Source organism: Aotus nancymaae, unplaced genomic scaffold (genome assembly GCF_030222135.1).
Source record: "Aotus nancymaae isolate 86718 unplaced genomic scaffold, 86718_ANA_hifiasm-v0.15.2.pri h1tg000057l, whole genome shotgun sequence".
NCBI lineage: Eukaryota > Metazoa > Chordata > Mammalia > Primates > Aotidae > Aotus > Aotus nancymaae.
Window position 1 is genome coordinate 18,698,092 of NW_026988471.1, and position 15,958 is coordinate 18,714,049.

Genomic DNA, 15,958 nt, shown 5'->3' on the forward strand with positions numbered 1-15,958 from the left:
GAGCCAAGAAAAAGAACAAGAGTGCAATCAGCACCTTCAGAGGGTCACTGGAGATAAATATCAACATTAAATATTCATCTCCTAATTCTCGAAGGAAACGTGCTTTATCAGTTAATTAAAACTTTGCACACAGATGGCATCTTTTCTCTCAAATAATCTGAAGACTTACAACTTAAATAAAGGTATGAATCTAGACTTCTTAACAACACTCAAATAGAGAAAAATATATTCTGTTATTAGCTGTCAAACACTAACTTATCTCCTAAATAATAATACAGAATACTATGTCCTGAAGGAACATACTATTAAATACAGCTCAGAAGATCCAGTAAAACAGACAGATCTTCTCTGTTTTGAAGAGATCATGTTCTTACATGATCAATAAGCAGCTAGAAGAGCAAATGAGCAGAGTAGCTAAACCAGCTGTGACCACACCGAGCCAGTGTCCTCGTGAATGAAAAGAACAGAACAGCATCATTTATAAAGAAATCCAGACAGCAGGAAGGTTGTAAGAAATCCATCTAGCTCTAAATCTAACAGAAATTGAACTACATGCCAAACCAGAAAACAAATTCAAATTAAAAAATAGTCTGTTTTTTAAAAGGCTATTCTATTAAAACTACTTAAGAAACTCTTTTCACCAGGCAAAGATTTCACTTGGTACCAGACTGATCGTGTGTGCTATATTCACATTATGAGCAGCCAGATATAACAAACATTCTCACTTCTCCAGGCATATGATTTGTGAGTTAGTATGAGCGGGGCTAAGCACAGAAAACGATTCTAACATTCAAAAAGTATTCTACCCCCATCCTCAAGGTTATCCTGTGATAACCTGTCAAATTCTCACAATTGTTTTGTGGCAAAAATTAAATTTCCCTTGGACCTTTGAAAGAAGCCCATGCTTATAGGTCAAATGCAGCAGCCCTGAATCTGAACTCCTTTCCTTTGAACCATTTCTCAGGGTCAAAGAATCACAAAGATCCTAAGGCTTGTAAAAGGTTAAAAGGTTTTTTTTTTTTTTTTCCACCATGTTGGGCAGGCTGGTTTTGAACTCCTGACCTCAGGTGACCCACCCGCCTTGGCCTCCAAAGTGCTTGGATTACAGGCGTGAGCCACCAGGCCCGGCGACTTGTAAAAGCTTTAACAGAGCCTTTGAGAGCACTTTACATCAGGGCATTTGCCAATCCAAAATTCCTGAGTAGGGCTCAAATGGGAAAATGTAAAAATAATTTAGGATATTAAAGGGGCAAACAGTTTACCATTAAATAAACTACTCCAGAAGCCCTTTGGCAGCTCAGGGGCCCAAGCATGCAATTCCTTCCAAGAAGGAAGCTATACATGCAAACAAATGGAAATGAATGATAAGAAGCATTTATTAACTTATTCCTTATTATTTACAAGATTAGAGTACAGGAGGAGTACAGAAAATTCCAAATTGAAAATGCATTACTAATTCAAAAGTCATTTAAAAGGTTTATCTTCCTAATGATGTTTTGATTAGGTTACCACTCAACTTATTTTGTATTTCCTAAATACAACAGCTGACAGGTGGCTGGAGTTGACTAAGTGACAGGAAAATCCAGAGCATACAAAGGGGGCTTCCTCATACCCAAAAGAGAGACTCACCACTGCCTGTACCTGCATATTTGTAAGTATCGCTGGGTTAAGAAAGAACGCAGATTTGTGAGTGGTATGGTAAACATAAATAGAAATAAGACAAAGTAAGCACAGAATAAAGTGAACCAAGAGACAGAAAAGAATGAATGGGTAAGGCAATTTGAAAACTATATATTTTTTTGATTAGGTTGTTTTAAGAAATTCTGGTAAATAAGACACTGATTTTCTTAAGTTTGACAAGGAAAAAAAAGACTAGTGACCATGGTTCCATCTTTTAAAAAGAACAGATAAATAAATGCCTAGGAAGTACCTTTCAGAGAAAGTAGAGAATATTTAAAAGGTAAGCCTTTTCTCACATAAGACCAAATATTTTTTAAATCCACAGAAATGTTTCTATTTATTTTCAGAAACTCATGCAGCCATGTTGGCACTCCTGTTCAACAAATGTCTTAAACAAAAAAAAAAGGGGAATCATCCAGGTTTTTATATTTGGCTTATTATTTATAGACTGTTAACACTCATTTCTTGTTTTTACCTCAGGATCCAAGTTTCTGAAAACATACATTCTTGTCTTCTCCATCATTGCAAACAAATCAGGATTATCTTTGGCCCACTTCATATCCCAAACATCTTTTCGTTCCAATTTTAACAACTCGCCGACTACTTGCTGTCCTGTACTGTCCGTTACTCGAGCATCCAAGTCAAAGAAAGTTAGAACTCCTGAGATGTCTATGATAGCAAGACGGCTAAAAATAATGCAATTGGAGAAAAGGAAAAAAACTGTAAAATTACTATCGGCAATCATGAGAATAATTACCTATAGCCATTCTTCTTCAAAATCAGATTACCAGAAACCTGGAATTTAGTAGAAATGGCTTAAATTTTTTAAAATAAATTTGATACAAGATATGGACTACTCTTCATTTTGCTCTCTTCTGAGGAAAATGTATCCAAAGAGATGAAACCAACTAGTATGAAATATAACATAGCCTCAATGCTTTTAACTTTTAAGTTTTAAGAGTAAAAAATTATACTAGCACTTCCATATGCCCAATTAAAGACATTTAAGCCAAATGCAGTATGAAATAAAACCATACTAAATTTTAAGGCAAGTTCATATAGACACACTCATCTTTACATTTATTACATATAAGTCTAACAATCCCAACTGATAATTTCTGTCTAACATCTACATGAGCAGAGTTTTCAGGCTTACCTAGAGTTGCAATTCAAGGATAACTGGTAGGCCCGACAATTAAGGGAATATTTTTGAATCAAACCAACATTAGGTAGACTGTATCTTTGAATGGTGCCAGATTCACGACCCTATGGAAATTACTTTTGATTACTTAAGCATATGTTTATCATAATAATATTAAACTACAACTATCTTTCTATATTCTATACATTTAATACCACAGCAAATTCTCAATTCTGATAATGAATCATGTTCTTACTAATTAAACCTTTTTCAAATAGCTGAAAGTATTCTAATTTTTTTTCATGTAATGTTCAAAAAAGGAGTCAGAAACCTAGCACTTTGGTAATACACAAATTCTTACATCACAAGGAAAAAAATCTAAAGTTATTTAAATCCGTTGTCTAGGTTAATATTCAGGGCACATTAAAAATTAAACATAAAGTAATTGTTGAGTTAAATTACATATGTATATGAAAAATCAACAGAAGATCATATGAAATAGCTGTAGCCATCCATCTCATACTTTTTAGCAAAGAAAAGATGATCTGAATGCAGTGATACCATGAGTATTAATTTAAATATGTTTAAAAAATAAAGCAGCATATAATTTTCTACACAACTCAGGGCAAATCCTAAGGTTGACAGATCAACAGTAAGTACAATGCCATGAGAGCACTGTGGGTTTCAAACCCTTGGCTGCCTCAGGCCATGGCAGTGGGACAAAGTAGAAGGCTCCACAGGGCTGATCTTAAACTCTCCTCTTTTTAATCAGAGAACCACTGCTTTTGCAGCATGAGTCTCATGAGGGCTTATCAGAAAGGAGGGAATACTATAGAAATACTATGCTCTTGACATTCCCCCGCCCCATAAAATTAGCTTATGGCTGAGGAATGTAACTAGAACTGGAATATGTATTATTAAGGTTTTGTTTACATAATTCAAATGCAATAACCTCAGCAGGATTACTGTATTAAAGTAAACATTTATTTCTAAAATTAATATTTTCACATCTCAGAGCTCAAGAAAAGACACTATGCCATTGATTCTATTTGAAAGATTCAACTGAAATTTGCCATAGGCTTCTCTATGTTTTACTGGCTGGCAAACATGCTACCTCATCATTCTAAGTGTTATGAAAGTAGCTGAGCCAAAGCACTTTCTCCAACATAAAATATCAGGCTACACAAAGAAGGAAACTTTCTAAGACCAACTACCACCATGCAATCTGCCCCTCATCCATCAGTCTTCCGTAGGGCTCATTCCAGCCAGTGTTAGAAACCGTAAGTGTGTACTCTGTCTTCTCGGCTGGTCATCACTCTACTGCTTTCATAAATAGCTGTTTTTTGCAAACGGTTAATAATCTGTGAGGAGAGCTTTAAACTTTCTTATTTCTTTGACTGAACTTATATTCAGGGTATAGTAAAACTTGGGGTGCCCACAAGATGATACTCAAATCCAGAACCCATCCATTGCTTTACTGTAATTTTTTTTTTTTTTTTTTTAGAGACAGAGTCTTGCTATGTTCCCAGTCTAGTCTCCAACTCCTGGCCTCAAGTGATCCTCCTGCTTCAGCCTCCTGTAACTGTGATTACAGACATGGGGCACCACACCTGGCTACTACCATATTTTTATAATTTAAACAATTATTAGTCATAAAATAAGTTTTTGCAAAACTTACCACAATCAATATCTTATCTGATGCAGTTATGGCACAAATTGGATCCCTTGTGCCCTAAAATAAATTAATCAATCATTACTACTCAACAAATATTTATTGAATAATCTGGTACAAAGTAGTATATGTAATTCACTAAGCAGTCAATATTTATTAATTTAACCAACATTTATTTACTGAGCACCTACTATGTGCCAACCAATGAACTAAGCACTAGAGATACTCAGATGAAATCTTTACCCTCAGAGATTACTCAAAAGTCTACTGGAGAAGACAGTGAACTAAACACCTCATTTCAGGATAGTATGATAAAAGAAGAGGTAGAAACAGAGGTTATGAGAGCACTTACACCAAAATAGGCAAAAACCTGAGCTCAGGCCTATAAGAGAAACAGACAGCAGAAGGTCCAGCACATACTAAATTGAGGAAATGTAAGAAGGCATGGCACTCCAACAGCCTGGACAATTCTCTAGGGCATTACACTTAGTGAAAAAAAGGCAATCTCAAAAGGTGACATACTATATGATTCTATTCATAAAACATTCTCAAAGTGACAACACTACAGAGATGGAGAACACATTAGTGGTTGCCAGGGGGCAAGGATGGGGCTGGAGAGTGGGTGAGGAAATTAAGAATGAGATAAGATCCCTTATGGTGATAAAATTAGATAAACCTATACACATATCTATTAGCACATGTAAAAACTGCTGAAAACTGAATAAGCTCATAGTCTAGTTACAGTACTGCAATGTCATTTTCCTGGTTTTGATACTCTACTACACTTATGTAAGACGTCACCACTGAAGAAAGCTGAGTGAAGGGACTCTTTTTGCAATTTTCTATTAACCTACAACCATTTCAAGATAAAATGTTTTTTAATAATTTTTTTTAAGCCAGCATGATACAATCAGGAAATTTCAAGTTGTTTGCCACAGCTGGTATCTGAGGAATGTGCTGGGGAAGAGAAGAGGGCCAGGGAGGCGGAGTGGTTGTGGCTATTTATACTTTATTCTGAAAAATATGGGAACTTACAGAAAGTTTATAATTGGGGAGGGGAGGAACTATATGTAATATGATTAGATTTATATTTTAGAAAGGTTCCAGTGGCCAGAAGTATGATAAATGGATTGCCATAGTGGGGATGGGGAAAAATGAAAGTAGAGAGACTATTCTGTACTGTTCAATATGGTAGCCAGTAGCTTCATGTCACCATTTAAATGTAAACTTCAATTAATGAAAGTGAAATACAATTTAAAATTCAGTTCTTCAGTTAAACTAGCCACATTTTAAGTACTCAGTAGTCACATATGGCTAGTGTCTACCACACTGGATAACAAAGATATACAGTATTTTCATTATCACATGAAGTTCTATTGGGCAGTGCTGGATGAAAATTATTAAAGTAATCTAGGCAGAAACTAATAACCGATACAGGGATGGAAAGAGGAAAGCCAGTTTGAGAGAAATTTAGGAGACAGAATCAAGAGGACTTGGTGATTTATTAGACACGGGAAGCAAGAGAAAATGAGTTCTCATGATTCTTGCATAGGTGGTGAAGCCAACCACTGATATACAGAATATATATGGAGAAAGGAATTGGGAGGGAAGCTGAATTCAGTCTCAGACAGATTAAACTTGGGGTGCTTAGATGGCAAGAAATATTTATTCAGAAATCAAAAAAACTCAATGTTGAAACTATACATATTAAAGTCAATGGCATATGGTTAAAGGGTTAGATTTCAATAAGAACACTAAGAAGAGTGTATTAATAGGTTTTTTAAAAAGTAGGTAATTTAGGGTTAGACATTAGGGAATACCACAAAAAGAGATGCATAGATGAACCCTTGAAGACTGAGACGGAAAAGTCAGCTATAGATAAAGCCAGGAGTGTGGTTTCATGAAAGCCAAGAAGAAAAAGGTGGTCATTAAAAATATTAAATGCAATGTGTAGATCAAATAATATAAAGACAGAAAAAGACCTATCGGACTTGGCAATTCAAAGTCCTCTGGAAACCAGAATGCAATGAAATGCAGATGGAATGAGCAGTAGGAGAAAGATGAATACAGAATAGTCTTTCAAAAAACTCAGCTATGAAAGGACAAAGAGAGAAGACAGTAGTTGGAAGAAGATATGTGACTGACAATAGAAACTTCTGTCGTTTTTAAGATGGCATCTAATTTAATTTATGTGAGGGTACAGGGAAAAAGCTGGTAGATGATGAATCAATTTCCTAAATGTTCCCTAATAAAAGCAACTGTTTCTTATTCACCAGTAGATTCCCAGAATCTATTCCAATGTCTCACACATAATAGAAATTCAAAAAATACTTATTGAAAAAAATGGATGGATATGTAGATGACTAGACAAACTCTGGCATGTTCCAGTAGCTACATCACTAGATCTGCTGTCAAAAAAATTAAGCTTGAACCTTTGCTTTGTTACTTAATTATTTTATGATCCTGAGTAAATCAGTGAACTTCTCTACCAGTTTTCTAACCTATAAGAGAGAAGATGACACGCTGCTTGACTTACAGAGTTTTGAGCATCAGGTAAGAAATCAGACAACAGTTTTATAAACAACAGGCACTGCTTTAAATACTCAGAGAAAATCATGTCCAAAACTACTGCAATATAAAATTATATTCGTTTGTAAACAAAAGCACGTTTTCATAAAGGAACAATTAACTATATTATCTGCAAAATATGTGCACTCACTAATATGCCAGGGGTGACAGACCACTCAATGGTCAACTGATAGATAAAGAGACAGTCAGATGGGAAGGTGTGAGGAGGGGAGGAGGAGTTATGTTTTCTAATATTTTTAGATATTATGCTTTTCTAAGTAGTCTATTAGCTACTTATCACCACCTACCACCTTTATTTTAGTTTAAGAGATTTTAAGATATAGGAAAAGGTTTTCAGAAGAGAATTTTTTTAAAGAATTACTAAAATAATATCCTATTCACTGGAAACAAATTATTTTTCAGGTTTCAAAACAAAATTACAGTCTTTTCAAATCTACAGATGTTAACATTTTCTGAAAAAAGTAAAATCACCTACTTGAATGGTTTTACTGTAATCAAGCACACCATCCATTGATCCAGAAGGGGTATCATCAACATGATAAATTCTGCAAAAAAGATCAGAATTTCAAAGAAAGTTTCAGTATAGTTTATACTATTTCATAATCTCTAGAATAAATGATTGGATGACATCTATTAATACTGTTATTTAATATAAAAATCCTGATTATTTTAGAGTTCTCAACATAGTTAAACCTTAATGAAGATAAAAACTATCTACCAGGTATTTACTAGTTATATGAATGATATGTTCCTGAAAGCTGAACCAAAAACATATCTGAACATTGAATCATATGTTCCTGATGAATTTCTTTAAGACCAGAGAGATATTTTACCTTACTCTCCATCTAAATGTCAGTGAAGAGTAACATCTAAATCACCAACTTTCTCTGTTGTTTCTCTGTAATTTCTCTTCTATCATGTGTTTAATAAAAGTAAAACAAGTGGATTTAGGAGGTTTTAATTAATGGAACTTCTGCTCTAAAGTAAAGAAGTCTTTCCTGCCCTTTCCTGTATTGGGAAGAGGTATCACTTCCACTATCTCTCTAGTAACCTTCCCTGTATTATTATTTTTTAAATAAATTTAAGGAGTACAAAAGTACAGTTCTGTTATATTGATATTTTGAGTGGTGGTGATATCTGCGCTTTTAGTGCAACCATGACCCAAGTGTACACATTAATTTCTCATTCCTTACTCCCCACTTCCTTCCCACCCTTCTGAGTCTCCAGTGTCTATTATTTCACACTGTATGTTTATGTGTACACATGAGTTAGCTTTCACTGGTAACCTTTGGCAAATAATTTAAGCTCATGTGTCTGTTTCTTCTTTGCAAAACAAGAATAATGAGCACTGATTAGATTTATGAAAGTGTCTGGTACATAAGAAGTACCCAGTAAATGTTAGCGGTTATCACCATCATCAACTGTACTTTAGAGATGAGGAAACTGAGTCCTAGGGGGGAATCTGCCCAAAGTTATTCAAACTAGTACACATCCTCCAGATAGAAATATAAGGAAATGCTGCCTTCTTGATTTAACAAAAGTCAGAATCTCTTAAGCAGCTACAAGAAGACACTCTGGAGAGGCTAAACTTTTTGCCCCAACTTTGTCCTAAGATCTACCTTCTCCCACAAGATTGCGGGCCTCTGCTTATTATTGCTGCCACGGTAAGTTCTACTAGCACGAGAACTACCACGTGCTGTCCTCAAAGAGGCCAAAGATTCTTTACACTTGGTCTTCCAGCACCACTGAGAACACAAGATAAAACATTTTTCAATGTTTTTTTCCTGCCTCCACATGAATTCACATACCCAAAATACTTTTACTGGGGATCCATGTCCTATCTTAGTATATGAGTGAATCTTAAAGGGAAGGCAAGGGGAGTCTGCATTAAGAGCTCAAGGGTGTGAGGGAGGATAATGATTTGAAAAAGTAACCTAGCATTTCTGTCATGACTCTGCCACTCACTTCTGCCAACACAGGCTATGTCCCCATTAAGAATCCTTAGGTTAAAACATTCAACAAAATGCTTTACTTACAGGCTTAGAGTAACAACAGAAGAACAGCAAACATGGGGTATCACTAACGGAGACAACATAACTTACAGCGTTACTTTGAGACTTACTGTGGGGAATCCCTCTATTCTGGCTCCTAACCTCTCTATATGGCAGAGCCCTTTTTACCCCACTTACTAGAGGTAAAGTAATTCCAACTCCAGACTCCTTGGAATCCAGGGCAAGAAGAAGCAGCTGAGTCCCCAGTTCACCCCACCTAAAGACTTCTTCCATATGTGTGTCTAAAGGCCTGCCTTTCTTCTAGTCACTGATATTAGAATCACACCCACCCTCTTGGGAAGACCTATACCACTAAGGTATAGGAATAAAGCCTTAGTTAGATCCTTGGCTCTCAAGTGAATAATCATATTTTAGTGTAGCATATTAACCCTAATCTAGTGGGAAGGGTGAGTGAGGACAGCCATTTCCTAATAAAAACACAGCCTCCCAATCTTTATCTCTAAGAGTTTTTTAAATTACACCATGCTACCTCTCTTTTATTTTAATAAATTTAAACAGATAAATTTTAAAGATAAATTAATTGAAAAAAAAACCTTTCTACTAATCAAGACACTTTATAGTTACCAAGCAAGACAATTTACGATTACTATGTCTGACTTAAATGTGATATGGTTGAGTTACTAAAAAGTATGTATCAAATGACATACCTTTCTCTCCCTTCTTTTCGAGACCATGTGATCTGATTAATTTCCACTGCCGTGAGCTTCTTTGCCACATGATATTGCCAAGTATAAAATGCTTCTTTCGAGGCTGCTATCACATGGGTTTTGTTCATTGCAACAAATAGTGGTACTGTTAAAAATAACATTAAGATAATTTACAGTTACACAGAATCACAGAATATTTGTGCTACAAAGGACTTTAGTAATCACTGAGTTCAACCCCTCATTTTATAGACAATATACCCCCATGTAGTTTCAAAATACCCACATATGGTCTCTGAAATCAGAAAAGAATCAAAAGCTTGTAGAATCATACAAAAATACTAACTCAAATTGGATCAAAGACTGAAATTCAAGGGCTAAAACCATAAACACTTAAAAGAAAACTTGGGAGTACACCTTTGTGACCTTTGGTCAGGCAATAATTGGCTTTTTATATATGACACCAAAAACACAAATGACAAAAGAAAAATTAGGTAAGTTGGAGTTCATCAAAATTAAAAACATTTGTGATTCAAAGGACACTATCAAGAAAGTAAAAAGACAACCCACAGAATGGGATAAAATATTTGCAAATCATGTATCTGAAAAAAAATTATATCTAGAAAATATAAAGAACTCTTACAACTCAATAATAATGACTATTAGCCCAATTTAAAAGTGAGCAATGGATATGAATAGACATTTCTACAATGAAGATACACAAATGGCCAATAAGCACATGAAAAAGATGGTCAATATCATTAGTCATCAGGGAAGTGCAAATCAAAACCATAATGAGGTGCCACCTTACCCCCACTAGGATGGCTAGAATCAAACAGTCAGACAATAACAAGTGTTGACAAGGATTTGGAGAAATCTGGGAATATAATATGGTGTGTCCACTTTGGAAAACATTTCAGCAATTCCTCAAAATGTTAAATATAGAGTTATCATATGCCTCAGCAATTCCACTCGTAGGTATGTACCCAAGAGAAATAAAAACATGTCCACACAAAAACTCCAATGCTGATGTTGATAACATTATTTATCATAATCAAAAGTAGAAAGAACCCAAACATACATTAATTGAAAAATGGATAAACAAAATCCCACTTCTTCTTCCCATGTTCATTACCAATTATTACTTGGTTCAGGCCTTTATCCTTTCTTCTCATCTCACATCTTACATTTCTACTCTAATTTAGAAAAGAAAAATCTCCCAAGTCCCTTCCTAAAGAATATGTTCTTCTAAACAAATACTTTTTATTATTTCTAATATGCATTGGAAATATATTCTCCTAAACAAATAATTATTTTTATCTGTCCCATTTCTTAGAGAACATTTAATTGAGCTCTTACTGTATACTGTATTCCTTTTATGAAGTAGAGAGTCTCATCGAATCCGTCTTATGGATAAATAAACAGAGGTTTAAAGAAGTAAAACAAATTGCCCAAGGTCAAAAAACTCAAAATAAACAACATAAAATTAAACATTCATACAAAATACATAAAAGCAAAAAACTCCTTCATAAACAATTATACTACCCGTTTTCTAAATTCATGAACAATCAAAACAGTGTAAAACTTAATTTTTCTATTATAAATACTATGCAATGTAATCATTAATATGGCCAGAGTAAAGAAATAACATTATTAGGAGGTACCATTTATAGAGTTCTTGCCAGAGTGCAGACAGAGGAGATTTGAGGCAATAAGAGACTTAGAAACCAACGAAGAATTAGAAACTAGTCTGATGGTATGATGTTAATTGAGTGTGTTAACAACTCAGGGATTCAAATTCAATAATTTTTATATGCTAAATAACTCAGTCCAACTGAGCAATTTTTGTTTTTACTTTTTTCACTGTAACCATCAAGACTTTTTCATTCAAAATGTGTACTATTATCAACCTCTGGAGGGAGCTCAAAGCCTTTCTTGGAAGGAACACTTCGCTGAAAGCCAGACATGGAGAATGACAGCAAAGCCTCCAGGGTGCGCTCCTGCCAGGTCAGGCTTCGCTCTTCTTTCCCTAACCTGGTCTTCACTAAATCTTAAGATATTTGTTAAATGTTTAGTAAATTCCACCATAGATACTCTAATGCTGGTAACTATTACGCCCTTAATGTGATTTGAAGCAAGTTTGCAAACCTTAACTGCTTTTTTATTATTATGCTTTAAGTTCTGGGGTACATGTGCAGAACATGCAGGTTTGTTACACAGGTATACCTTAACTGCTTTCTAATAAAATATTATTTTTTCCTAAGTATATAAAATATTCTTCCAACCAATGTTTATCTACAATTATACATTACACTCATGTTCCTTTCTTTTTGATAGATCCCAAATACTCCCAAGAGTTTATCATTAGCCTGATTACTTCAAAATTATAATGTTAGTGGTTCAAGGTAAGAGTCAGACTTCTTGGATTCAAATGACAGGCACTTGCTAATTCCGTGGCCTTGAATAAATTATTTTGTTCTCTGTGAACCTCAGTTTACTTACTGTAAGTTGAGGACACTAACAATGCCAACCCTACAGAGCTGTTTTAAAGTTTAAGAGAGATAACAAATATAAAGCATAGCACAGAGCCTGGCATAGAGTAAATGCTTAGTAACAATTTAAAGGACAGTATTTATTGATTTTTTTAAATACATGACAGGCAGTATTCTAAATATATAACATATATTAATGCATAACAGCCCTATAAGGTAGGCATTATTATTCCAATTTAGCAGATACAGACACTGAGGCATGTGACTTTGCCCATATCACACAGCTAGAAAGTAGCAGAGCTGGACACAAATCTGGTAATCTGGCTCCAGAAACTGCTCTTAATTACTAGAACAGACTGACACTCTAAGGATTAAGAAGTATTAGACATGGTTGCTATTATTTTTACTTTTATCATTTACATAGGTTTTTATAATAAAACCATATATAAATTTTCAGTTACTACAAAAAAGACAAATATATTTGAAAAATATGTTATTTTCAGTCAGTAAGGTGGTAATTTCAGCAAATTCATATAGGTAGATAATCCTATCTATATATATTTTACTGGATCTTTATTAAGATTCATTCCATCCAGACTAAGCTTCTAGGAAAAGCAAAACAAAATTTTAATAGATAGAATGTTTTAGGAAAAGAACACAGTCAAGATGAAAGCCCTCTATGCCCTTTTCAACTATTCAATATTTGAAAGAAAAAAATATAGAAATTAAAAAAACAAAGAAAGGTTATTGGAATTTTTTTTTTTTTTTGAGTTGGAGTCTTGCTGTGTCACCCAGGCTGGCGTACAATGGCACAATCTTGGCTCACTGCAACCTCTGCCTCCTGGGTTCAAGCAATTCTCATACCTCAGCCTCCTGAGTAGCTGGGATTACAGATGCATGCCACCATGTCCAGCTAATTTTTGTAATTTTAGTAGATGTGGGGTTTTGCCATTTTGGCCAGGCTGGTCTTGAACTTCTGACCTCAGGTAATCTATGCACCTCAGCCTTCCAAAGTGCTCGGATTACAGGTATGAGCCACCATACCCAGTTTGGAAAAAAATTTTTTAAGAAAATAATTATGCTTTCATTAACCGAACTTTGTAACGCTAATAGGCAGTCATTACTAGCCAAACCAGGATGTAAAATAATTTAAAACAATCTTGGAATTCACATATAAATAAAACCTGCTTGTAATATTTTAATGCTAAGGCCTGAAATAAATGCCTACATCTATAATGTTCACCCACTTTCCCATGTATTCATTTCACAGCCCTTTCAAGTGCTGGTAAACTGAAATTTCACTGAAATGTTTTCATCAAATTAACTTTCTCTGGAACATATGGAAAGCCAGTGCACATGTTAGATACCATCATTAGAAAGCTGCTCCCACTAAAATGGCTGCAGCACAGGTAAACTGGGACTTGATGGCTACTTTCCATGCCTTCATTCCTCTGCAAATGCCATTTTCTTTCCTTAAAATATCACCTAAAGAAATACTTATCTTTCAAAACTCAGCTCAAATGAAACCTTCTCTAAGTAGAAAAGTGTTCCTGACATCCTTATGCACCAATATCCATTTACCTAGCACCTAGAGCAATACCAAGTACGCAGTAGGGAAGCAATAAATTACTGTTCAGTAGATGAACTAGGTTTCAATTACTTGTTTAGAAATCCCACAGGAAATGTCATAATTTATTATTCCCAGTGACCAGTACAGTACCTAAAACAGTATATATTCATTGATGGTTTGCTAAATAAATGAATCATCATTTTTTACATGATAGAAAATAAATAATTTCCATGCATTCAATAAACATTTATTACGGGCCAAGCAGTGTTACGTCACGGGGATACAGAAGTTAATTTGACATAAATCTTTAAGAAGCTCAAAGTCTAGTGGGGAACACAGATGAGAAAATTAAGCACAGTGCAGGGTAAGAAGTACTTTGGATGGAAGTACACCAAAGGTATTATGAGTGCTCAACAAAAAAGCACCAAAAAAGGATAGCTAACTCACGTGTAGAGTACAACAGAGTCTCATAAACTACACTTATATAATAATCTATAAAGTTCTTTTTTAAAGTTTCTACAGAAATTGTAAAGAGGAAGAGTAGGTAGCAAAACAAAAATAATAAATTCTAGAACAGCGTCACTCGTATAATTTTTTTTTGTTTTAGCCTCCAGTCCTTGTAAAAATTTGACATAGAAACTTTAAGAAGGAATTTTACAGGATATGTATGAAACAAAAATGTTGAGTCTTTGGCTGTGTTCGCTGCAGGCCAATGAAAGAACTGTTTGTTAAAATCTCAGCCAGCGAGACTACAAAAAAAAATTTTTTGAGACTCCAAAATACAAATAATCATGCCCTCAAGTATTTGCCATTTTATGAAGAGGAAGGATTTACATTTAGCTTTGTTTTTAAAAACAGTCTACTTGTGATAGAAATTACTTTGAGATTAACCCTATTACCATTATGATTCTATGTTAAAACTTTGCATATTAAAAGAAAAAGCATATCATCTGAAGACTGACAAAATTTACCTCTTAAAGACTGTTATGCTTCTAATAAACAAGCGATATTTATGTGATGAGAGTTTATAGTAATTCTAAGCTAAGCTTTTTAACAAGGAACACTAATGTATGTATATGTGCATATAAACATATACATATATAAAACATATAAACATACCTATGTAGCAATGAATGTAAGACATGAAGTTGAAATGTGTCAATATATCTAAGTAAGTAAGTTACCAAGACCCTAAGCCATAGAGCATAAAGTCTTTGAGGTCATTATTTCTCATATTTGCTTTCATCACCCAAAGAGCTTAGCAAAATGCAAACACTCAAAAGGCAACAGACACTAATATTTAATTCCTTAGACTAAATGTCCAGTCTGAACAAAAAAAAAAAAGGACAAGTTCTCAGGTTCTCAGGGTCAGCAAATAATGCAATGAGTTTTTAATTTCTTAGATTTAGTAATTTTTTCAATACTATATCCAATATACTACCATACACATTAAAAGAAAATCACTACTTTTAGAAGTTACAGTGAAATGGCAACAAAATACTTGTTAATAATTTTTAATAATCTACTTAGAATAAGATTTGGAATTTTTAATGGGTTACTTTCATAGTTATTGGGTACAGGGAATGGTAAATCTAAAGTAACAAATGTCCTTTGAAAACAAAAAATCAGGAATTTTTTTAACTTTTCTTATTAATACTAATTTCATTAGAAAAATCTGGAAAGGACAAACTCACTTTTACAAGCAGCTAAAGTGTTTTTATGGAAGAGAGGTATTTACAAGCAGTTTATTAATAATAAAAGTGGTTTAATGGCAAAATTCTTTCTATAATCCTCAGTTTATTACATACTAATCATTACACTGCATACCAATTCCTACACAATTATATTTCCCATTTAAAGCAAATGATGGTACTATAGCAGTTGTGAAATTATAGTGGATTTTAGATAGAGTAACTTTATAACTTATTGTCTTAACCAGGATGCTTTTTAGAGTAAAATGGGGTATTAAGAATTCTACCATGGTAACAGATATAAACTAGTACTGTATCTGACAAAGTAGGAAGTATGGTCATCCTCCTTTTATAAAACACCATTCTAATTAATAATACCAATGTTAGGTTTTTAAATTTGTGTTACA

General features: G+C 34.2%; 1 protein-coding gene across 2 annotated transcripts in view; it reads right to left on the reverse strand.

The window, feature by feature from the left end:
- Window positions 1-15,958, reverse strand: part of WDR35 (WD repeat domain 35) — a 65,456-nt gene that overhangs the window by 20,200 nt on the left and 29,298 nt on the right. For both annotated transcript variants that reach the window (XM_012475097.3, XM_012475096.2), the window contains 5 exons: window positions 9,802-9,946; window positions 7,558-7,627; window positions 4,500-4,553; window positions 2,837-2,946; window positions 2,156-2,366 (listed from right to left, as the gene is read on the reverse strand). In XM_012475097.3, the coding sequence (XP_012330520.2) occupies window positions 2,156-2,366; window positions 2,837-2,946; window positions 4,500-4,553; window positions 7,558-7,627; window positions 9,802-9,946 (590 nt within the window). The remainder of the gene's footprint in view (window positions 1-2,155; window positions 2,367-2,836; window positions 2,947-4,499; window positions 4,554-7,557; window positions 7,628-9,801; window positions 9,947-15,958) is intronic.